At 51.7% G+C, this 24632-nt stretch overlaps 1 protein-coding gene across 2 annotated transcripts in view; it reads right to left on the bottom strand.

The window, feature by feature from the left end:
* Window positions 1–742: 742 nt before the first annotated feature.
* The window catches only part of LOC147109756 (B-cell antigen receptor complex-associated protein alpha chain-like), an 80401-nt gene continuing 56511 nt past the window's right edge, over window positions 743–24632 (bottom strand). For both annotated transcript variants that reach the window (XM_086003874.1, XM_086003875.1), the window contains 4 exons: window positions 19956–20210; window positions 10221–10339; window positions 5677–5742; window positions 743–1307 (listed from right to left, as the gene is read on the bottom strand). In XM_086003874.1, coding sequence (XP_085860000.1) covers window positions 1194–1307; window positions 5677–5742; window positions 10221–10339; window positions 19956–20210 — 554 coding nt within the window. In that variant the 3' untranslated portion in view covers window positions 743–1193. The remainder of the gene's footprint in view (window positions 1308–5676; window positions 5743–10220; window positions 10340–19955; window positions 20211–24632) is intronic.

Raw genomic sequence — 24632 nt, 5'->3', positions numbered from 1 at the left:
CCCCCTCCCCTCCCCTCCTTCACTCCCCTTCAATCCCCTCCCCTTCACTCCCCTCCCCTCTTTCACTCCCCTTCACTCCCCCTTCTCCTTATTCCCCTCCCCTTCACTCACCTCTCGCCCCAAACCTCATCTCTCCTACTTCCTCACTCCCCCCTCCTCACTCCCCTCCTTCAAACACCTCCCCCTCACTCCCCTCCCCCTCACTCGCCTCCCCCTCACTCGCTTCTCCCTATCTCCCTCCCCTTCACTCCTCCCCCCAGCTGGTGCCCCATGCTATCCAGAGGCCGTGTGGACAGTGCTGCTGGTGACGCGCGGTGTGTGAGCGGGGAGTGTCAGCACCCCCTGCTGGTGACGGGCGGTGTGTGAGCGGCGGGGAGTGTCAGCACCCCCTGCTGGTGACGGGCGGTGTGTGAGCGGCGGGGAGTGTCAGCGCCCCCTGCTGGTGACGGGCGGTGTGTGAGCGGGGAGTGTCAGCGCCCCCTGCTGGTGACGGGCGGTGTTGTGAGCGGGGGAGTCTCAGCGCCCCCTGCTGGTGACGGGCGGTGTGTGAGCGGGGAGTCTCAGCGCCCCCTGCTGGTGACGGGCGGTGTGTGAGCGGGGAGTGTCAGCGCCCCCTGCTGGTGACGGGCGGTGTGTGAGCGGGGGAGTGTCAGCGCCCCCTGCTGGTGACGGGCAGTGTGTGAGTGGCGGGGTGTCAGCGCCACCTGCTGGTGACAGGCGGTGTAAGTGAGCGGCGGGGGTGTCAGCGCCCCCTGCTGGTGAAGGGCGGTGTCGTGAGCGGCGGGGGATGTCAGCGCCCCCTGCTGGTGACGGGCGGTGTGCGAGCGGCGGGGGTTTCAGCGCCCCCTGCTGGTGACGGGCGGTGTGTGAGCGGGCGGGGGTGTCTGCGCCCCCTGCTGGTGACAGGCGGTGTGCGAGTGGCGGGGTGTCTGCGCCCCCTGCTGGTGACGGGCGGTGTGCGAGTGGCGGGGTGTCTGCGCCCCCTGCTGGTGACGGGCGGTGTGGAGCGAGTGGCGGGGTGTCTGCGCCCCCTGCTGGTGACGGGGCAGTGTGCGAGCGGCGGGGTGTCTGCGCCCCCTGCTGGTGACGGGCGGTGTGTGAGCGGCGGGGGATGTCAGTGCCCCCTGCTGGTGACGGACGCTGTGCGAGCGGCGGAGTGGGGGGGTGCCAGCGACGGTCTCTCTCCGCGGGGCTCAGGGCTGCTCCAGCTGGCTGTCGCTCACCCTGTAGTTCGCCACATCCTGATACATGCACTGTTGGCCCCGCGTGATGTCCTCGTACGTCGACTGATCCGCTTGGTTGAGACCCTGCAGGGGAGAGGGAGAGCGTGAGGGAGGCACGTTTGAGAGAGAGGGACAGAGAGAGCGAGAGGGACAGAGAGAGAGAGAGAAGGACAGAGAGAGAGAGAGAGGGACAGAGAGAGAGACAGAGAGAGAGAGAGAGGGACAGAGAGAGAGACAGAGAGAGAGAGAGCCATAAATGTTTTTCGATGCTTTGGCAACATAAGATGTACCTTGTCATCATGCCAATAAAGCGATTTGAATTGAATTGAATTGAATTGAATTGAGAGAGAGCGAGAGAGAGAGAGAGAGAGAGGGACAGCGAGAGAGAGAGGGACAACGAGGAGAGAGAGAGAGAGTGACAGAGAGAGAGAGAGAGAGGGGGACAGAGAGAGAGAGACAGAGAGAGAGAGGGAGAGAGAGAGAGGGACAGAGGGAGAGAGAGAGAGGGACAGAGAGAGAGAAAGAGGGACAGCGAGAGAGAGAGACAGCAAAGAGAGCGAGGGACAGCGAGAGAGGGACAGAGAGAGAGAGGGACAGAGAGAGAGAGAGACAGAGAGAGAGAGAGAGAGAGAGAGGGAGAGAGAGGGGGACAGAGAGAGAGAGAGGGACAGCGAGAGAGAGAGGGACAGCGAGAGAGAGACAGAGAGAGAGAGGGACAGAGAGAGAGAGAGGGACAGAGAGAGAGAGAGAGAGGGACAGAGAGGGAGAGAGAGAGAGGGAGAGAGACAGAGAGAGAGAGAGACAGAGAGAGAGCGAGGGACAGAGAGAGAGCGAGAGACAGAGAGAGAGAGAGACAGACAGACAGAGAGAGACAGAGAGAGAGAGAGACAGACAGACAGACAGAGAGAGAGAGGGACAGAGAGAGAGGGACAGAGAGAGAGAGAGGGACAGAGAGAGAGGGAGGGACAGCGAGAGAGAGAGAGACAGTGAGAGAGAGAGACAGAGAGAGAGCGACAGAGAGAGAGGGACAGAGAGAGTAGAGGGACACAGAGAGAGGGACAGAAAGAGAGAGAGAGACAGAGAGAGGGAAATAAAGAGAGGGAGACGGAGTGCAAGAGAGAGGGATAGAGAGAGAGGTGAACAGAGCGAGAGAGAGGAACAGAGAGAGAGGGGAACAGAGAGAGAGGGAGAGAGCATGAGGGGTGCACGGTTGAGGGGGAGAGTCACAGAGAGAGAGTCACAAAGAGAGAGGGCAGAGAGAGGGGCAGAGAGAGAGAAAGAGAGGGACAGAGAGAGTAACAGACAGAGAGAGAGAGAGAGGGACAGAGAGGGCTCGCCCATCTCACCGACACTCTTTAATATTTACATAAATGAATTGGCAAAACTACTTGAACAATCTACAGCACCCGGCCTCACCCTATATGAATCCAAGGTTAAATTCCTCCTCTATGCAGATGACCTGGTTCTGCTGTCACCAACTAAGGAGGGTCTACAGCAGAACCTGGATCTGCTAGAGTCATTCTGTCAGACCTGGGCCCTGACAATAAACCCCCCAAAAACCAAAGTCCTTGTGTTCCAGCAAAGATCCAGACATCAGGGACCCAGAATAAATTTCACACTAGAAACAACTAAAATTGAACAAACCACTAACTACACATACTTGGGCTTAAAAATCAGTTCTACGGGAAACTTTCACCTGGCTGTGAATGAACTGAAAGAGAAAGCAAGAAGGGCTTTCTATGCCATTAAAAAATCAATCCAAATAGAAATTCCAATTAGCATTTGGCTCAAAATTTTTAAATCAGTAATTGAACCAATTGCACTCTATGGCAGTGAGGTGTGGGGACTGCTAACACAACAAAAATTCGCAAAATGGACAAACACCCCATTGACATCCTACATGCAGAATTCTGTAAAAGTATCCTCCGGACCCAAAGGAAAACCGTAAACAATGCATGCAGGGCAGAACTAGGCCAATATCCATTAATAATTACTATCCAAAAAAGAGCCACCAAATTTTGGAAACACCTAAAAATGAGCAACCCCCAATGCTATCATTACGAAGCCCTGAAATGCCAAGAGAGGACCATAAAGAAGAATACCCTCAGTCAACTAGTCCTGGGACTCAGTGAAGTAACTACTAACACTACTAACAATAACCAGCCCCAGGACAGTGACATTGTAGCACAGAGAACTCGACCCAACACAATTGTCACTAAGCAAAAGGAAAAATATCTGTCATATTGGGGCAGAAACAACAAAAACCCAAAACAAACTCAATTGCTACTTGGCTCTAAACAGACAATACAACATGGCTGAATACCTGACCATGGTAAAGGATAGCAAACTGAGAAAAATCCTGACAATGTACAGACTTAGTGTACATAGCCTGGCCTGCAGTCAGGGAGTGGTGGAGACAGAGATGCACTTTCTCACAGCTTGTGGAAAATATCAGGGCATCAGGGAGAATTTCTACCCAAAATTCACAAAAATATGCCCTGAATTCAGAAATTTGAATGACGACCAAAAACTCCCATACCTACTAGGGGAACAGAGAAATTCTATAACTTTAGCGGCACACTATGTTACAGCTTGCCATAAACAGAGGGACAACCATTAAATCTGAAAAAAAGAGTATGTACAAATTATATGAATGTATATTTATACACTCAGGGATATATCTGTTTATACACTGTATGGATAGATCTGCGTTTATGTGTTCAACCATAAATGTTTTTCGATGCTTTGGCAACTGTGATGAAATAACTGTGTTCTGATATTTGTACTTGCACTTGTAATGTCTGGAATGTTCCACCAGGGGGAACCACTAATGCTCCTCCCTGGCCCCGCCCCTCTTCTGGTATGTTCTACCAAGGGCTCGGTCGATGATGGACTCTGTTAACTCTGCCATGATTCTTATTTAATAAAAGGCTTCAGTCTTAAGCTTTAACTTCGGATTCGGGCAGTTATTTGGCACATCAGCAACATAAGATGTACCTTGTCATGCCAAAAAAGCGATTTGAATTGAATTGAATTGAATTGACACAGAGAGAGAGTAAGAGAGGGACAGAGAGAGAGAGAGAGAGAGAGACAGACAGACAGAGAGAGAGAGGGACAGAGAGAAAGAAGAGAGGGACAGAGAGAGAGAGAGACACAGCGAGAGAGTAAGAGAGGGACAGAGAGAGAGAGAGAGACAGACAGAGAGAGAGAGAGGGACAGAAAGAAAGAGAGAGGGACAGAGAGAGAGAGAGGGGACAGAGAGAGAGAGAGACGGACAGAGAGAGGGACAGAGAGAGAGTAAGAGAGGGACAGAGAGAGAGAGAGAGAGAGAGAGACGGACAGAGAGAGGGACAGAGAGAGAGAGAGACGGATAGAGAGACGGACAGAGAGACAGAGAGAGAGAGACAGAGAGAGAGGACAGAGAGAGAGAGAGAGAGAGGGACAGAGGAGAGAGAGAGAGACAGAGAGAGACAGAGAGAGAGAGAGGGGGGACAGAGAGAGAGAGAGAGGGACGGAAGAGAGCGACAGAGTGAGAGAGACAGAGAGGATTAAAAGAGGGAAAATGAAGAGCAAGAGAGAAGGACAGACAGAGAGAGAGACAGCAAGGGACAGAAAGGGAGGGAGACAGAGAGCAAGAGGGAAAGGGCAGAGAGAGTGACAGAGAGAGAGAAAGAGAGGGACAGAGAGAGAGAGACTGACAGAAAGAGAGAGAGGGACAGAGAGAGAGGGAAAGCGGGACAGAGAGAGAGAGAGGGGGGGACAGAGAGAGAGAGAGGGACAGAGAGAGAGGGAGAGCGGGACAGAGAGAGAGAGAGAGGGAAATGGAGAGCAAGAGAGAAGGACAGACAGAGAGAGAGACAGAGAAAGATACAGAAAGGGAGGGAGACAGAGCAAGCGAGAGAGGGACAGAAGAGAGAGACACAGAGAGAGACAGAGAGAGAGAAGGACAGAAAGAGAGGGAGACTGAGAGAAAGAAAGACAAAGACAGAGAGAGGGACAGCCAGAGAGAAAGACGGGAAGAGAGACAGAATGAGAGAGAGAGCAAATGAAGTACTTTTGAAGTGTAGTCACTGTAGGAAACTCGGCAGCCAATTTGCACACACTAAGATCCCACAACCAGCGGGGGTGATAAATGATCTGTTTTAGTGATGTTGGTTGAGGATAAATATTGGGCCCCTGGACAGCGGGGAGAACTCCTCTGCTCTTCTTCCAAATGGTGGCAGTGGGATCTTTCACGTCCACCTGAGAGGGCAGACGAGACCTCGGTTTAACGTCTCATTCGAAAGACCGGCCCCTCCGACAGTGAGGGAGCCAGACTGCTGGCAAGACATCTGTCTGCATCCACACCGTGTAGGAGACAGACAACTGGGCAGAAGTCTGATCACATGGTGTGGATGACAGGCTGCTCGGGAGACGTCTCTCTAGTGCCAACCAGCGGGCGGGGGACTCGTACCTCATACAGATTCTCATTCTCCTCCTTATAACGCTGTATCCTCTCTTTCAAGCTTTTCTGTGATTTCTGTTTGAAAAGAAAAACACAAATGATCTCAGCGTCCCATCAAACACTCCCAGGGCAGGTACAGCAAGGGTTAGATACAGAGTAAAGCTCCCTCTACACTGCCCCATCAAACACTCCCAGGGCAGGTACAGCAAGGGTTAGATACAGAGTAAAGCTCCCTCTACACTGTCCCATCAAACATTCCCAGGGCAGGTACAGCACAGGTTAGATACAGAGTAAAGCTCCCTCTACACTGTCCCATCAAACACTCCCAGGGCAGGTACAGCACGGGTTAGATACAGAGTAAAGCTCCCTCTACACTGTCCCATCAAACACTCCCAGGGCAGGTACAGCACGGGTTAGGTACAGAGTAAAGCTCCCTCTACACTGTCCCATCAAACACTCCCAGGGCAGGTACAGCACGGGTTAGGTACAAGAGTAAAGATCCCTCTACACTGCCCCATCAAACACTCCCAGGGCAGGTACAGCACGGGTTAGGTACAGAGTAAAACTCCCTCTACACTGTCCCATCACACACTCCCAGGGCAGGTACAGCACGGGTTAGGTACAGAGTAAAACTCCCTCTACACTGTCCCATCACACACTCCCAGGACAGGTAAAGCACGGGTTAGATACAGGAGTAAAGCTCCCTCTACACTGTCCCATCAAACACTCCCAAGGCAGGTACAGCACGGGTTAGATACAGAGTAAAGCTCCCTCTACACTGTCCCATCAAACACTCTCAGGGCAGGTACAGCACAGATTAGATACAGAGTAAAACTCCGTCCACACTGTCCCTACCAAACACTCCCAGGGCAGGTACAGCACAGGTTAGATACAGAGTAAGGCTCCCTCTACACTGTCCCATCAAACACTCTCAGGGCAGGTACAGCACAGGTTAGATACAGAGTAAAGCTCCCTCTACACTGTCCCATCAAACACTCCCAGGGCAGGTACAGCACGGGGTTAGATACAGAGTAAAGCTCCCTCTACACTGTCCCATCAAACACTCCCAGGGCAGGTACAGCACGGGTTAGGTACAGAGTAAAGCTCCCTCTACACTGCCCCATCAAACACTCCCTGGGCAGGGTACAGCACGGGTTAGGTACAGAGTAAAACTCCCTCTGCACTGTCCCATCAAACACTCCCTGGGCAGGTACAGCACGGGTTAGATACAGAGTAAAGCTCCCTCTACACTGTCCATTCAAACACTCCCAGGGCAGGTACAGCACGGGTTAGATACAGAGTAAAGCTCCCTCCACACTGTCCCATCAAACACTCCCAGGGCAGGTACAGCACGGGTTAGGTACAGAGTAAAGCTCCCTCTACACTGCCCCATCAAACACTCCCAGGGCAGGTACAGCACGGGTTAAGTACAGAGTAAAACTCCCTCTACACTGTCCCATCACACACTCCCAGGACAGGTAAAGCACGGGTTAGATACAGAGTAAAGCTCCCTCTACACTGTCCCATCAAACACTCCCAAGGCAGGTACAGCACGGGTTAGATACAGAGTAAAGCTCCCTCTACACTGTCCCATCAAACACTCTCAGGGCAGGTACAGCACAGATTAGATACAGAGTAAAACTCCGTCTACACTGTCCCACCAAACACTCCCAGGGCAGGTACAGCACAGGTTAGATACAGAGTAAGGCTCCCTCTACACTGTCCCATCAAACACTCTCAGGGCAGGTACAGCACAGGTTAGATACAGAGTAAAGCTCCCTCTACACTGTCCCATCAAACACTCCCAGGACAGGTACAGCACAGGTTAGATAGAGAGTAAAGCTCCCTCTACGCAGTCCCATCAAACACTCCCAGGGCAGGTACAGCACAGGTTAGATACAGAGTAAAGCTCCCTCTACACAGTCCCATCAAACACTCCCAGGGCAGGTACAGCACTGCTGAGATACAGAGTAAAGCTCCCTCTACACTGTCCCATCAAACACTCGCAGGGCAGGTACAGCAAGGGTTAGATACAGAGTAAAGCTCCCTCTACACTGTCCCATCAAACACTCCCAGGGCAGGAACAACACGGGTTTGATACAGAGTAAAGCTCCCTCTACACTGTCCCACCAAACACTCCCAGGGCAGGTACAGCACGGGTTAGATACAGAGTAAAGCTCCCTCTACACTGTCCCATCAAACACTCCCAGGGCAGGTACAGCACAGGTTAGATACAGAGTAAAGCTCCCTCGACACTGTCCCATCAAACACTCCCAGGCAGGTACAGCACGGATTAGATACAGAGTAAAGCTCCCTCTACACTGTCCCATCAAACACTCCCAGGGCAGGTACAGCACGGGTTAGATATAGAGTAAAGCTCCCTCTACACTGTCCCACCAAACGCTCCCAGGGCAGGTACAGCACGGATTAGATACAGAGTAAAGCTCCCTCTACACTGTCCCATCAAATGCTCCCAGGGCAGGTACAGCACAGGTTAGATACAGAGTAAAGCTCCCTCTACACTGTCCCATCAAACACTCCCAGGGCAGGTACAGCACAGGTTAGATACAGAGTAAAGCTCCCTCTACACTGTCCCATCAAACACTCCCAGGGCAGGTACAGCACGGGTTAGGTACAGAGTAAAGCTCCCTCTACACTGCCCCATCAAACACTCCCAGGGCAGGTACAGCACGGGTTAGGTACAGAGTAAAACTCCCTCTACACTGTCCCATCAAACACTCCCTGGGCAGGTACAGCACGGGTTAGATACAGAGTAAAGCTCCCTCTACACTGTCCATTCAAACACTCCCAGGGCAGGTACAGCACGGGTTAGATACAGAGTAAAGCTCCCTCCACACTGTCCCATCAAGCACTCCCAGGGCAGGTACAGCACGGGTTAGGTACAGAGTAAAGCTCCCTCTACACTGCCCCATCAAACACTCCCAGGGCAGGTACAGCACGGGTTAAGTACAGAGTAAAACTCCCTCTACACTGTCCCATCACACACTCCCAGGACAGGTAAAGCACGGGTTAGATACAGAGTAAAGCTCCCTCTACACTGTCCCATCAAACACTCCCAAGGCAGGTACAGCACGGGTTAGATACAGAGTAAAGCTCCCTCTACACTGTCCCATCAAACACTCTCAGGGCAGGTACAGCACAGATTAGATACAGAGTAAAACTCCGTCTACACTGTCCCACCAAACACTCCCAGGGCAGGTACAGCACAGGTTAGATACAGAGTAAGGCTCCCTCTACACTGTCCCATCAAACACTCTCAGGGCAGGTACAGCACAGGTTAGATACAGAGTAAAGCTCCCTCTACACTGTCCCATCAAACACTCCCAGGGCAGGTACAGCACAGGTTAGATAGAGAGTAAAGCTCCCTCTACGCAGTCCCATCAAACACTCCCAGGGCAGGTACAGCACAGGTTAGATACAGAGTAAAGCTCCCTCTACACAGTCCCATCAAACACTCCCAGGGCAGGTACAGCACTGCTGAGATACAGAGTAAAGCTCCCTCTACACTGTCCCATCAAACACTCGCAGGGCAGGTACAGCAAGGGTTAGATACAGAGTAAAGCTCCCTCTACACTGTCCCATCAAACACTCCCAGGGCAGGAACAACACGGGTTTGATACAGAGTAAAGCTCCCTCTGCACTGTCCCACCAAACGCTCCCAGGGCAGGTACAGCACGGGTTAGATACAGAGTAAAGCTCCCTCTACACTGTCCCATCAAACACTCCCAGGGCAGGTACAGCACGGGTTAGATACAGAGTAAAGCTCCCTCTACACTGTCCCACCAAACGCTCCCAGGGCAGGTACAGCACGGATTAGATACAGAGTAAAGCTCCCTCTACACTGTCCCATCAAACACTCCCAGGGCAGGTACAGCACGGATTAGATACAGTGTAAAGCTCGCTCTACACTGTCCCATCAAACACTCCCAGGGCAGGTACAGCACGGGTTAGATACAGAGTAAAGCTCCCTCTACACTGTCCCATCAAACACTCCCAGGGCAGGTACAGCACTGGTTAGATACAGAGTAAAGCTCCCTCTACACTGTCCCATCAAACACTCCCAGGGCAGGTCCAGCACGGGTTAGATACAGAGTAAAGCTCCCTCTACACTGTCCCATCAAACACTCCCAGGGCAGGTCCAGCACGGGTTAGATACAGAGTAAAGCTCCCTCTACACTGTCCCATCAAACACTCCCAGGGCAGGTACAGCACGGGTTAGATACAGAGTAAAGCTCCCTCTACACTGTCCCATCAAACACTCCCAGGGCAGGTGCAGCACGTGATAGATACAGAGTAAAGCTCCCTCTACACTGTCCCATCAAACACTCCCAATGTCGGTGCAGCAGTGTAGAGGCAGGAAATTGAACCTGGGCCAATCCCGCTCTGTGTGTGCAGCTCAGTAACACTGCAAGCTGGGCACATGTCCACTGAGCCATCGAGAGGGGAAGCTTGCATACGCCTCAATGTTTGTTGCCCCCTCGTACTATTTATCTTTAAGGGTCTCCAATATTGCTGCAAAGAGTGGCACTGACCTCCCGGAGCAGAATGGTCCCGGGGATCACAACACAGCTGATGAGCAGAATCCCCTCCACCATCAGGATGATGTTCTTCACCGAGTCCCTCATGTTGAAGATGTTGGAATGAGATGTCCCTGGACCACAGAGATGAGGAAAGGAAGGATGCCATTTATCATGGGAAGTGAAGATTAGGAATAATAAACTCCCTACTGACTGTAAATATTGTCGTAAATCTCAATCCTGCTACCCTATCGATGAACTCTTCCCCCTGTTCCGCTCTCCTGGATGGGACACAACGGGCCCAATTGCTGATCCGCATCCCATCTCCTGGCTTCTTACCTCTCTTCCCTTGCCTGCCTCTCTCCATCTTATTGATAACCGTCCCCTGAACTCTCCTCTCTCCGCCCTTCTACGCTCCCATTCCCCCTTCCCACAAACTCTACCTCCTCCCTGTGTCGAGACTCATCGCTCCATCTCCTGCTCCAACCCAATCATTGCCCTCAAAAGCCTGGGACTCCTCACCTCGCTTGAACTGCCCTCCTCCTCTTCCTCCTCCTCCTTTTTCTAATCCTCCTTCCTCCTCCTCCTCTTCCTCCGCCTACCTCTTCCTCTTCCTTCCCCTCCTCTTCTTCCTCCTCCTCCTCCTCTTTCTCCCCCTCTTTCTCCTCTTCCTCTTCATCTTCCTACTCCTCCTTCCTCCATCTCCTCTTCCTACTCCTCCTTCCTCCCTCCTTCCTCTTCCTCCTCCTCCTCTTTCTCCTCCTCTTTCTCCTCTTCCTCTTCATCTTCCTACTCCTCCTTCCTCCTCTCCCTCCTCCTTCCTGTTCCTCCTCCTTCTCCTCTTCCTCCTCCTTCCTTCCTCCTCTTCCCCCTCTTCCTCTTCCTTCCCTTCCTCCTCTTCCTTCTCCCTCCTCCTCCTCTTTCTCCTTCCTCCTCCTCCCAAATTCCTTGATCCTACTTAATGTGGAAATGATGCCAAAATTTACACCTGTTTTTACGCCGATGTTTCCCTCAGGAGTTTATGACTAAATTTCCTTCCAATCTCTTTAGCAGATACCGGAATGAAAAAATCACAGTAAACCATCAGAAATCAGAGTAAACAGTCCGAGTCCAAGGACGAACTCTGTCTTCCCTCCCCAACCCCCGCAACACGACAATTAAAGTTTGAAGCGTTCAAATTGAATTTCACGCACATTAATCCCGGCGGCCTGGAGGTTCCCCCATGGGCACAACCAGAGAGTTAGACCCAGAAACGCCCATTCCCGCCCATTCCCCCGCCCATTCCCCCGCCCATTCCCCCGCCCATTCCCCCACATTCCCCCGCCCATTCCCCCGCCCATTCCCGCCCATTCCCCCGCCCATTCTCCCGCCCATTCTCCCGCCCATTCCCCCGCCCATTCCCCCGCCCATTCTCCCGCCCATTCCCCCGCCTATTCTCCCACCCATTCCTGCCCATTCCCCCGCCCATTCTCCCGCCCATTCCCCCGCCCATTCCCCCGCCCATTTCCCCGCCCATTCCCCCACCCATTCCCGCCCATTCCCCCGCCCATTCCCCCGCCCATTCCCCGCCCATTCTCCCGCCCATTCTCCTGCCCATTCCCCCGCCCATTCTCCCGCCCATTCCCCCGCCCATTCTCCCGCCCATTCCCCCGCCTATTCTCCCACCCATTCCTGCCCATTCCCCCGCCCATTCTCCCGCCCATTCCCCCGCAAATTCCCCCGCCCATTTCCCCGCCCATTCCCCCACCCATTCCCGCCCATTCCCCCGCCCATTCCCCCGCCCATTCCCCCGCCCATTCTCCCGCCCATTCCCCCGCCCATTCCCCCGCCCATTCCCCCGCCCATTCCCCTGCCCATTCTCCCGCCCATTCCCCCACCCATTCCCGCCCATTCCCCCGCCCATTCCCGCCCATTCGCCCGCCCATCCCGCCCGTCCCCTCGCCCATTCCCCAAATTTATCCCACCCATTCCCCCCACCCATTCCCCACCATCCCCCCCACCCATTCCCCCCGCCCATTCCCCTCTTCCCCCCGCCCACCCCTGCCCACTCCTCCCACCCATTCCCCACCCATTCCCCCTGCCCATTCTCCGCCCATTCCCCCTGTCCATTCCCCTCTTTCCCCCCGCCCAACCCCCGCCCACTCCCCCGCCCATTCCCCCCCATTCCCCCTGCCCGTTCCCCCCGCCCATTCTCCGCCCATTCCCCCCCATTCGCCCCGCCCACCCCCCGCCCACTCCCCCCGCCCATTCTCCGCCCATTCCCCCACCCTCCCCCCGCCCTTTCCCCCCGCCCGTTCCCCCTGCCCATTCTCCGCCCATTCCCCCTGCCCACCCCCCGCTCATTCCCCCTGCCCACCCCCCACCCACTCCCCCGCCCATTCCCCCCCATTCCCCTGCCCACCCCCCACCCACTCCCCCCGCCCATTCCCCCTGCCCGTTCCCCCCGCCCATTCTCCACCCTTCCCCGCCCTTTCCCCCCCATTCCCCCCCGCCCATTCCCCTGCCCACCCCCCACCCACTCCCCCCGCCCATTCCCCCCCATTCCCCCCGCCCATTCTCCGCCCTCCCCCCCATTCCCCCCCATTCCCCCCCGCCCATTCCCCCTGCCCACCCCCGCCCACTCCCTCCGCCCATTCCCCCCCATTCCCCCTGCCCACCCCCCGCCCACTCCCCCCGCCCATTCCCTCCCATTCCCCCCGCCCGTTCTCCCTGCCCATTCTCTGCCCATTCTCCCCGCCCACCCCCCGCCCACTCCCCCCGCCCACCCCCCACCCAGTCCCCCTGCCCATTCCCCCCGCCCGTTCCTCACCCATTCCCCCCACCAGTTCCTGCCCATTTCTCCCGCCCATTCCCCCGCCCATTCCCCCCAATTCCCGCCCATTCCCCCCACCCATTCCCCCCGCCCATTCCCCCCATTCCCCCGCCCATTCCCCCGCCCATTCCTCCCGCCCATTCCCCTCCCATTCCCCAGCCCATTCCCCCACCCATTCCCCTCCCATTCCCCTGCCCATTCCCCCCGCCCATTCCCCTCCCATTTCCTCCGCCCATTTCCCCCGCCCATTCCCTGCCTATTCAGGGCCTGAAGTGCCAAACTCCCACCATAAATTTAAGTGTGTAAATGGATGCCTCATTTAACCACCATTCGCGCACATCAGTGTTTAAGGACATGCGATTGGAGGAGCTGTTCAATTTCTGACAGGACCCAAAACGGACGCCATAAAAATCCATCCAAAGAAATGGACAGCACGGAGCGGGAACCAGTCCGGGCCAATCTCAAAAGGACTAAAAGCTCGAGGAATTACAATAAAGCACCAGGACAGTGACTCTCCTTGCTGCCGACCCCCTGGAAAGCTGATCGTAAGTGAAAGAGTCTCTGAGCGATCGGAGGAAAGTCATAGGTGGGGGAGTTCTGTAACTCGGGGGAGCGGCTAGTCTTACGGGCAGTGGGGGGGGTGGCTGGGGGGCTCACTTGTAAACGATCGAGGCTTTTTGGGCGTACTGCAGTTACGCACGGAACACACTCATGCCCAGAATATCTCCTTGCAAAGGAAATGGAATGGGCAGCTCTATGGGGAAAGGGCAGGGGGGGAGTGGGATTAACTGGAGAGCTCTACCAAAGAGCCGGCACAGGCACGATGGGCCGAAGGGCCTGCTTCAGCGCCGTATCGTTCTATGATTCTATAATTCCGCCATCTTTTTAAGTCGCTTATTCCACCTGCACGCTCCGATCGTGCGTGTATTTTGGCTGCAAGTACGCAGGAAATTCCAGGCGCAGCGTGTTTCAAGAACCTGTAATCGGGGAAGCTTTTGAATTTTTTTGCTAGGCTCTTTCCAATGCCATTAAAATGTGTTCAAGGGCACAGGATGTGCAGTGCAGCTCACGGTTATATATAAAGCTCCGGCCAGACCCCATCTGGAGTCAGTGCCTTCAGTCCTGGGCCCCGCACCTCAGGAAGGATATCTTGGCCTTGGAGGGGGGAGCAGCCCAGATTCACCAGAATGATACTGGGGATAAAAGGGTTAAATCACGAGGACAGGCTGCACAGACTGGGCTTGTAGACCCTCGAGTTTAGAAGATTGAGGGGTGATCCAACCGAGGTGTTTAAGATGATTAAAGGATTCGATGGGGGTAGAGAGAGAGAAACTATTTCCTCTGGTGGGGGGAGTCCAGAACAAGGGGGGCATCACCTTAAACTTAGAGCCAGGCTGTTCAGGGTGATGTCAGGAAGCACTTCTTCACACAAATGGTGGTGGAAATCTGCAACTCTCCCCCCAAAAAAGCAGTCGAGGCTGGGAGTCAATTGAAATTTTCAGAATTGGGATCGATAGATTTTTGTTAGACAAGGGTATTAAGGGATATGGAATCAAGGCAGCCAAATGGAGTGAAGATACAGATCAGCCATGATCTAATTGAATGGTGGAACAGGCTCGAGGGGCAGGATGGCCTCCTCCAGTTCATGGGATGTGGGCGTTGTTGTGTATGTAATATGTGTGCTACTTTGAACCTATGGACAGGACTGCACTACTTGTAGGGCGTAGTGATACGCAGTACCACTCCTGGCCATAGGGGTATAAATAGTACTGTGGGTACTGATCTCCCCTCAGTTCCTGCCTGTGGGCATGAAGTAAAGACCTACGTATAGTCCCTACCTCCAACCAGTAAAGACCTGTTTGAGTTATATGTTTAAGTCTTTGTGTTAATTGTTCAATACAATACACATACTTAACACTGGCGACGAGTCAGGTTCTTACCCTGCGGCAGTTGAAGAGAGGTTTCAAACATCACCACCCCACTAGAAGCGACAGGCTTTAGGACTCTGAAGCCTCCATCAGCGACTGAGCACTGGAGTGCAGCAGCCATCCTGACAGCTTCCAGCGACTGACAGAAGTCTTTCTGCAGTTTCCTTGTTCAACCTAGGTGGTGGGGTAAGCCGTGCAGCGTTGGCTGCAAAGACAGGGCTGGGGAAGTTGGAGAAGATAAGGGCGATCGCAATCCCTGATAAGAGCCGCGGTGAAACGCGTGAGCGGGTAAGCCAGAGCCCGGGAGGGAGCGAGCAAGAGCCGCGCGAGCGGGTGAGCCAGAGGGCGGGAGCCGCTTCAAGTGCGAGGCGCAGCGCGGGCCAGCGATCGGGACCAAAGATAAGGGCCGCACTCGGACTGAAAGGCGCGGCGGCTGCAGAAGCTCAAGGTGCGAGAGCCGCGGTGCACAGCGCGGGCTATCGATCGCGGCGAAGATAAGGGCCGCACTCGGGGGCTGAAGGGAGACGGCGTCGGGGGACGGGTGAAGACTGCCAAGCGCGGGAAAACCGCCATTTTGTGGGCGGAGGACGACGGCAAGAGCGGGAAGCCGCCATCTTTGATAACAAGTAAACAAAATAAAATCTGAGAAATTGCAAATCTACAATGCCTAAACACGGGAATATTAGCACCTTTGATAGTGACCTCGAAGATTGGGCCATATATGTTGAAAGAGTAAAAAATTATTGTAAGGCCAATAAAATTCGTGACCAAGATAAAGCTCTAACATTATTAAATTTAATGGGTGCGAAGACATATGGGCAATTGAAACACCTGTTATCACCAGATGAACCGGCGGATAAGACGTTCGATGAGATTGTTACTGTCCTGAAAGATCATCTAAACCCCACGCCGCTGATGCTAGCGGAACTATTTAAATTTTACGACAGAAGGCAGCTACAGCATGAAAGCAATGCTGAATATTTGCTGGAATTGCGTAAATTAGCGAAATATTGCCAGTTTGGAACGGGACTGACAGATGCACTACGAGACAAATTTGTGTGTGGTTTATTTAAACAGGATACACAAAAGCGACTGCTCGAGGAGAATGAGCTGATGCTTGAGAAGGCGGTCACTATGGCAGCAGCACACGAAGCCGCAGCGAGAGGCACGGCAGTAATGCAGCTACGGTCACCGGAGCTCAGTGCACACAAATTGGGTGTGAGTTCTGGCAAATGTTATCGTTGTGGAAAGACAACGCATGATCAGAACCAGTGTTGGTTTAAAAACCAAGAATGTAGAACTTGTGGTAGGCTTGGACATATAGTTAGAGTATGCAGGTCAGGGAAGAAGACCAGCAACAAGAAGTCACCGCAAGGAAAATACGCAAAGGTACACAAGGTGACCGAACAGGAGTCTGATTCAGACGCTAGCAGTAATGAACTGGCTAGCTTAAGCTGTAATGAACTGGCTAGCTTAAGAGTACTCAACGCTGGTAAGGGTGCAGACCTCCAGACAATTTGGGTCACTCTTCAGATAGAAGGAGTCCAAGTAAAACTGGAATTGGACACTGGATCGGCATTGACGGTCATAAATAAGAAAGATTACGGAAAGTTATTCCAACGTGTTCCCCTACAGGATACGGGGATTATATTGAAAACATACACGGGGCAAAGAGTGTACCCCATCGGGAAAATAGAGGTTGCAGTGGTCCACAAGGGCGAAGACAGTCAAATAATGGACTTATATGTGATATCTGAAGGAGGTCCTCCACTACTAGGACGGGAGTGGATTAGGAAAATGAATATGGACTGGCATTTCCTACAAACAATAACGAGTGAGAACTCGGTGAAGATAGTCGGCCCAGACTCTGGAACGGATGATGGTAAGCCCAACTCAGGTGCAAAAGACAAAGTTTCAGCACAGAATTTCACTGAGCAATAACAACATAGTTTAACTGTGGATTCTGAGTCTGGCAAGTCTACTGATGTGCCCATTTCTGAGGGACACCGGGCTCGAACTCAACTCCATTTCAAACTACAACAGCAATTAGAACAAATGCTTCGCCGTTTTGAGCAAGAGTTGAATGCAACGAAAGAGTTCTTTGATATAGAGTTGGAGAATCTGGAAAGACAACAGAAGCAGCTGATGGAGAAAATGGAGCAGGAGCACACAAAACGTCTGATGTCAGAGGAGTTAACGGTCAGCCAACTCCTGCATATGCTGAAGGACAGGACTCTGAAATGGGAAAAACTTGAACACGAACTTCAATATTCAAACAAAAGGGGTTCGGAGCTCTCAAAGGTTATTGGAAGAGCTGAGGTGGCAACACAGACTGAGATGACTGCAACAGAGCAGCCCTTGGATGCCAAAAGTACGCTGACTCACGTCAACATAGAACAACAGACCGCTGAAACAGCTGCTCCGGTAGAGGGATTGAATAGTCCGATCAATCAATCTCCAAAAGAAGTTGAAGTAGTAAAATCTCAAATGAGGTCATTAGTAAACGACTTGCTGAAAGCCCAGAAAAAGCTGGATGAAGAGGTACGCATGAAGAAGTCTCTTCAGGAAAGATGTCTGGACTTGGAACAAAAGCTGGCAGCTGACAGTGGAGCCCAGAGAGTCTCCAAGAAGCAGAAAAGGAAAAGTCAAAACAGAAGATGACCCATCTGAACCATTATTACCTCTACCAGATCACACACGTGGTCCCTCCGAACGGAGCCAATTCAGTTCGGAAGTTCAAACTGTTAAATCCATGGAAGGACTATTGAATGAGTCACTCCAGCAACGTGAACCGACTACACCACAGAGATTGAATCTGTGAACTGTTTTCCGCAGAGACTGAATCTGTGATCTGTTTTGACATGAAGTTATCTATGTATCTATGTTATTCTGTTATGTAAACCTGAAGTTATATATGTATATATGTTATTACGTTATGTTAAATGGGGAGATGACTGTAAAGCTAGGAAGGGAGGAATGTTGTGTATGTAATATGTGTGCTACTTTGAACCTATGGACAGGACTGCACTACTTGTAGGGCGTAGTGATACGCAGTACCACTCCTGGCCATAGGGGTATAAAAAGTACTGTGGGTACTGATCTCCCCTCAGTTCCCGCCTGTGGGCATGAAGTAAAGACCTACGTATAGTCCCTACCTCCAACCAGTAAAGACCTGTTTGAGTTATACGTTTAAGTCTTTGTGTTAATTGTTCAATACAATACACATACTTAACAGGCGTCACTGGCAAGGCCAGCATTTATTGCCCGTCCCCAATTGCCCCTTGAGAAGGTGGTGGTGAGCCGCCTTCTTGAACAGCTGCAGTCCATGTGGTGAAGGTGCTCCCACAGTGCTGATCGGGAGGGAGTTCCAGGATTTTGACCCAGCGACGATGAAGGAACAGCGAATTGAATGGTGGAACAGGCTCGAGAGGCAGAATGGCCTCCTGCCATTCCTACACGAGGGAGAAAGGAATAGAAGGATATGGTGATAGGGTGAGATGAAGTAAGGTGGGAAGAGGCTCGTGTGGAGCATGAAGCAGTTGGGCCAAATGGCATGTTCCTGTTGTGTAAAATCCCATGTAATTCCTCTCCTCTTTGACCAGCTGCACAGGAGAGGGCGGGAGTGGCAGAGCAGGAAAGGGAAGTGAAGGGAGAGGAGAGATGAGCTGGCCAGCAGCGAACAGGCTCGAGGGGCTGAATGGCCTCATCCTGTTCTTGTGGATGCTCAGTGAGGAGAATTGCTTGGAAGCTGTCCCCCGCCGTAATTAAAACTCGGGGATGTCCGGGTTCCAGGCGTAAATTCCTAAACCGCCACAAACCGCGTCCTTTGGCCGCTTGCGATGGGCACGGCAAGGTGCAGCTTTGTCAACGAGCGGCAGAATCGGCGCAAAAGGTGGAGGGTACATGGGCTTGAAAGCGGGCGTGAGTCACTAGCGCGTGATCGTCGGTGCCGCATGACGGTCTTGCGCCGACCTAACGGCGAGCGACACGAGGAAACACGCGGCCTTGGGGGATTGTGCAGAAGCATGGCAGATGCAATATAACGTGGATAAATGCGAGGTTATCCACTTTGGTGTCAAAAACAAGAAGGCAGATTATTATCTGAATGGCAATAGATTGGGAGAAGGGGAAGTGCAACGAGACCTGGGTGTCCTTGTGCACCAGTCGCTGAAGGTAAGCATGCAGGTGCAGCAGGCGGTGAAGAAGGCAAATGGTATGTTGGCCTTCGTAGCGAGAGGGTTCGAGTACAGGAACAAGGATGTCTTGCTGCAGTTGTGCAGGGCCTTGGTGAGACCACATCTTGAGTATTGTGTGCAGTTTTGGTCGCCTTATCTGAGGAAGGATGTTCTTGCCATGGAGGGAGTGCAGTGAAGATTCACCAGGTTGATACCTGGGATAGCAGGAATGACGTATGAGGAGAGATTGTGTCGATTGGGCTTATACTCACTGGAGTTTAGAAGAATGAGAGGGGATCTCATTGAAATTTATAAAATTCTAACAGGACTAGACAAACTAGATGCAGGAAGGATGTTCCCGATGGCAGGGGAGTCCAGAACCAGGGGTCATAGTCTAAAGATAAGGGGTAAGCCATTTAGGACAGAGATGAGGAGGAATTTCTTCACCCAGAGAGTGGTGAACCTGTGGAATTCTCTACCACAGAAGGCAGTAGAGGCCAATTCATTAAATATATTCAAGAAGGAGTTAGATATATTTCTTAAGGCTAAAGGGATAAAGGGATATGGGGAGAAGGCAGGGACAGGGTACTGAATTTGGATGATCAGCCATGATCGCATTGAATGGCGGAGCAGGCTCGAGGGGCCGAATGGCCTACTCCTGCTCCTATCTTCTATGTTTCTATGTTTAATAACCCCAGCTTGGTGCTGACTGGCGGCTGCTCTCCGATTGGCCCCATCTTCCGGCCTACCCTTGGCAAATTGCGGGGGGTTGGTTCCCCTTTGACCTTCCACCACCCCCGCGCCCTGCGGCCAACCCAAGAATCGACCTACTCACTGTAGACCCGGAGTCCGATCTCGCACGAGGTACGTTTGGTCAGCAGGTGCCGACAGCGGTAAATTCCCAGGGCAGTCTCCTCCACCTTCCACCAGGTGACCTCAGCACTGTCTGAGGGCACAGGTTGCCAGGTGGAGCCATTGTAGGCCCTCTTCTCCCAATTCACCGCCTTCTTGGACCCGATGTTGCACCGCAGCAGGAATGCACTCCCGATCTCAGCCCGCATGGAAGGCGCCTGAAAATCCATGGTCCCCACTGTAACCAAAAGCCAGCAGTCAACCTCACGACCGAACACCGGCATAGAATCTTCGAGCACAGAAAGAGGCTGCCCAGCTCTTTGAAAGAGCTCTCCAATTAGTCCCACACCCCTGCTCTTTCCCCATCGCCCAAGTCTTTATCCAATTCTCTTTTGAAAGTTACTATTGAATCTGCTTCCACCACCCTTTCAGGCAGCGCATTCCAGATCACAACAACTCATTGCGTTAAAAAACACCTCATCTCCCCTCTGGTTCTTTTGCCAATTACCTTAAATCTGGTTACCGACACTCCTGCCAATGGGAACAGTTTCTCCTAATTTACTCTATCAAAACCCTTCATGATTTTTGAACACCTCTATCAAATCTCCTCTGAACCTTCTCTGCTCTGAGGAGAACAATCCCAGCTTCTCCAGTCTCTCCACGCAACTGAAGTCCCTCATCCCTGGAACCATTCCAGTAAATCTCCTCTGCACCCTCTCCAAGGCCCTGGACATCCTTCCTAAAGTGCGGTGCCTAGAATTGGACACAATACTCCAGCTGGGGCCTAACCGGTGTTTTATAAAGGATCAGCAGGACTCCCTTGCTGTTGTACTCTATGGAGATGAAATTCGACTTGGGCAGGGTGGCAAGACTGACAGTATCGCGTCTGGTGCCCATTATAGGCTCTGCCCGATATTAAGTTTTATTCAGGTCAATGGAACTGAAAATTGGGCGGGACAAATAACGGGTGCCAGAGGCGACACCATCCGTTTTGCATTCCCTCCCCTGGTGAATTTCACCACCCCCCCCATGTCTCTATTCATAAAGTCAAGGATCCCATATGCTTTTTTAACAGCCTTCTCAACTTGGCAACTTGCCAAAGACTTGAGTACGAACACCCCCAGGTCTCTCTGTTCCTGCACCCTCTTTAAAATTGCACCATTCAGTTCATATTGCCTCTCCTCGTTCGTCCCACCAAAATGTATCACTTCACACTTCTGTGTGTTAAATTTCACCCGCCATGTGTCTGTCCATTTCACCAGTCTGTCTCTGTCCTCCTGATCTCTGTTACTATCCTCCTCACTGTTTACTCCATTTTCGAGATCTTTTCATCTGCAAACTTTGAAATGATGCCCTGTATACCCAAGTCCAGGTCATTAATATAAATCAAAAAGAGCAGTGGTCCTAATACCGCCCCCTGGGGGACACCACTGGATACCTCCCTCCAGTCTGAACAACACCTGTTCACCACTGCTCTCAGCTTTCAGTCCCTTAGTTAATTCTGTATCCACACTGCCCCTGGCCCTTAATCCAAGGGGCTTTAATTTTGCGAACAAGTCAATTATGTGGTACTTCACCAAATCCTTTTTAAAAGATCAATCACCCAGCACGGGTTAGATACAGAGTAAAGCTCCCTCAACACTGTTCCATCAAACACTCCCAGGGCAGGTACAGCACAGGTTAGATACAGAGTAAAGCTCCATCTATACTGTCCCATCAAACACACCCAGGGCAGGTACAGCACAGGTTAGATACAGAGTAAAGCTCCCTCTATACTGTCTCATCAAACACTCCCAGGGCAGGTACAGCACAGGTTAGATACAGAGTAAAGCTCCATCTATGCTGCCCCATCAAACACTCCCAGGGCAGGTACAGCACAGGTTAGATACAGAGTAAAGCTCCCTCTATACTGTCTCATCAAACACTCCCAGGGCAGGTACAGCACGAGTTAGATACAGAGTAAAGCTCCCTCTACACTGACCCATCAAACGCTCCCAGGGCAGGTACAGCACGGGTTAGATACAGAGTAAAGCTCCCTCTACACTGTCCCATCAAACACTCCCAGGGCAGGTACAGCACAGGTTAGATACAGAGTAAAGCTCCCTCTATACTGTCCCATCAAACACTCCCAGGGCAGGTACAGCACAGGTTAGATACAGAGTAAAGCTCCCTCTACACTGTTCCATCAAACACTCCCAGGGCAGGTACAGCACGGGTTAGATACAGAGTAAAGCTCCCTCTACACTGTCCCATCAAACACTCCCAGGGCAGGTACAGCATGGGTTAGATACAGAGTAAAGCTCCCTCTACACTGTCCCACCAAACACCCCCAGGGCAGGTACAAAACAGGATAGATACAGAGTAAAGCTCCCTCTATACTGTCCCATCAGACACTCCCAGGGCAGGTACAGCACGGGTTAGATACAGAGTAAAGCTCCCTCTACACTGTCCTGTTATGTTCATTAATAACTAGACATTCTTATTATGAACACAACTAGCTTCTAGCTAGTTATTTATTCAGTACACGTTCTCTAGGTACAGTATCTGTAGAGGCTTCCATGTGTGCTCCTGTGTGCAGGCTGCCATCTTGACTGCCTTGTGGGTAGCCTAGCCTCATGGGTAATGTAGTCTTATACATATAGCTAATACAGCTCTACTGCTCCACCTAGTGTCCACCACAGAATGACATGTTATTGATCATTACATCCCCCTTTCTTTGGAGGTTTAACAAAATCAATATCACTCAACTTTCAAGAAAACAATAAAGATAATATCAGTAACACTTTTGTTAGTGCTCTATAAACATAAACATTTTCAAAACAGTCAACACATTTTCAAAGCTTTACATTGCACTCAAAGATTAAGTCTATCAGGCTCTTTTACTTCACATGTGGATCTTCTCAACACGGGTAAGTCTGATGTGTCTTCATGAGATTGTTCTGGCGGTGAATGACAAGATGCAGTTGCGGCATTGTCATCAATCTGCTCTTGTATAGATCGAGGTCTCCTTGCGATCTTTGCTTGGAGAGGGTTTCAGTGTTTCCTTCACTCTTCATGCCATAACTCTCAATGTAGTCAATGCACTCTCGAAAAACTGCTGGCAGCTGGATCCCATCATACAGCATAGTCCTCTCAGCAGCCTCGGCTAATGGAACACCAAAGATTGGCCTGAGGGAAGAAGGAGTATCCACCGGAACTGCTTCCTGCTCTGGTGCAGGCTTCTTCTTTTTCTTTTTCTCTTTCCACTGCTTTTCTTTGACCTTAAAGTCTTTTTCTTTCTTCTTGGAGAAACTAGGCTTTTTGAAGACATGGATACCCATTGGCCTTTTCATCCTTGATGGGCTCTCTGCTTCATCACCTGAGTCATCTGGTCTGCTTATTGTTAAATCTGTGAGTTGTTCAAGTAATTAATACTCAGACTTAATCAGTAACAATAAAACAGGTCTTTACTGGTTGGAGGTAGGGACTATACGTAGGTCTTTACTTCATGCCCACAGGCGGGAACTGAGGGGGATCAGTACCCACAGTACTATTTATACCCCTATGGCCAGGAGTGGTACTGCGTATCACTACGCCCAACAAGTAGTGCAGTCCTGTCCATAGGTTCAAAGTAGCACACATATTACATACACAACATTCCTCCCTTCCTAGCTTTACAGTCATCTCCCCATTTAACATAACGTAATAACATATATACATATATAACTTCAGGTTTACATAACAGAATAACATAGATACATAGATAACTTCATGTCAAAACAGATCACAGATTCAGTCTCTGCGGAAAACAGTTCACAGATTCAATCTCTGTGGTGGAGTCGGTTCACGTTGCTGGAGTGACTCATTCAATAGTCCTTCCATGGATTTAACAGTTTGAACTTCCGAACTGAATTGGCTCCGTTCGGAGGGACCACGTGTGTGATCTGGTAGAGGTAATAATGGTTCAGATGGGTCATCTTCTGTTTCGACTTTTCCTTTTCTGCTTCTTGGAGACTCTCTGGGCTCCACTGTCAGCTGCCAGCTGCATGCGCAGTTCCTCCTTCTCTCCCTCCTTTTTCCGTAGTAGAGCCACCTTCTCCCGATGTTCCGTAGACTTTCGGTGCTCCTCCATGATTTCTGTATGGTGGGAGTCGAAGTTACAAGTTGGGCAGGACAGGACATAGTAATATTCGGTGTCGTCCTGATCTAGGCCAGCGAGAGGGTCTTCTATTTCCTCCATACCCAGCTGGGCGTTAGCCAGCTTTTGTTCCAAGTCCAGACAACTTTCCTGAAGAGACTTCTTCATGCGTACCTCTTCATCCAGCTTTTTCTGGGCTTTCAGCAAGTCGTTTACTAATGACCTCATTTGAGATTTTACTACTTCAACTTCTTTTGGAGATTGATTGATCGGACTATTCAATCCCTCTACCGGAGCAGCTGTTTCAGCGGTCTGTTGTTCTACGTTGACGTGAGTCAGCGTACTTTTGGCATCCAAGGGCTGCTCTGTTGCAGTCATCTCAGTCTGTGTTGCCACCTCAGCTCTTCCAATAACCTTTGAGAGCTCCGAACCCCTTTCGTTTGAATATTGAAGTTCGTGTTCAAGTTTTTCCCATTTCAGAGTCCTGTCCTTCAGCATATGCAGGAGTTGGCTGACCGTTAACTCCTCTGACATCAGACGTTT

Source organism: Somniosus microcephalus, chromosome 12 (genome assembly GCF_052327205.1).
Source record: "Somniosus microcephalus isolate GS21.2 chromosome 12, FLI_Smic_1.0, whole genome shotgun sequence".
Taxonomy (NCBI): domain Eukaryota; kingdom Metazoa; phylum Chordata; class Chondrichthyes; order Squaliformes; family Somniosidae; genus Somniosus; species Somniosus microcephalus.
This window is presented reverse-complemented; position numbering and strand designations above follow the sequence as displayed.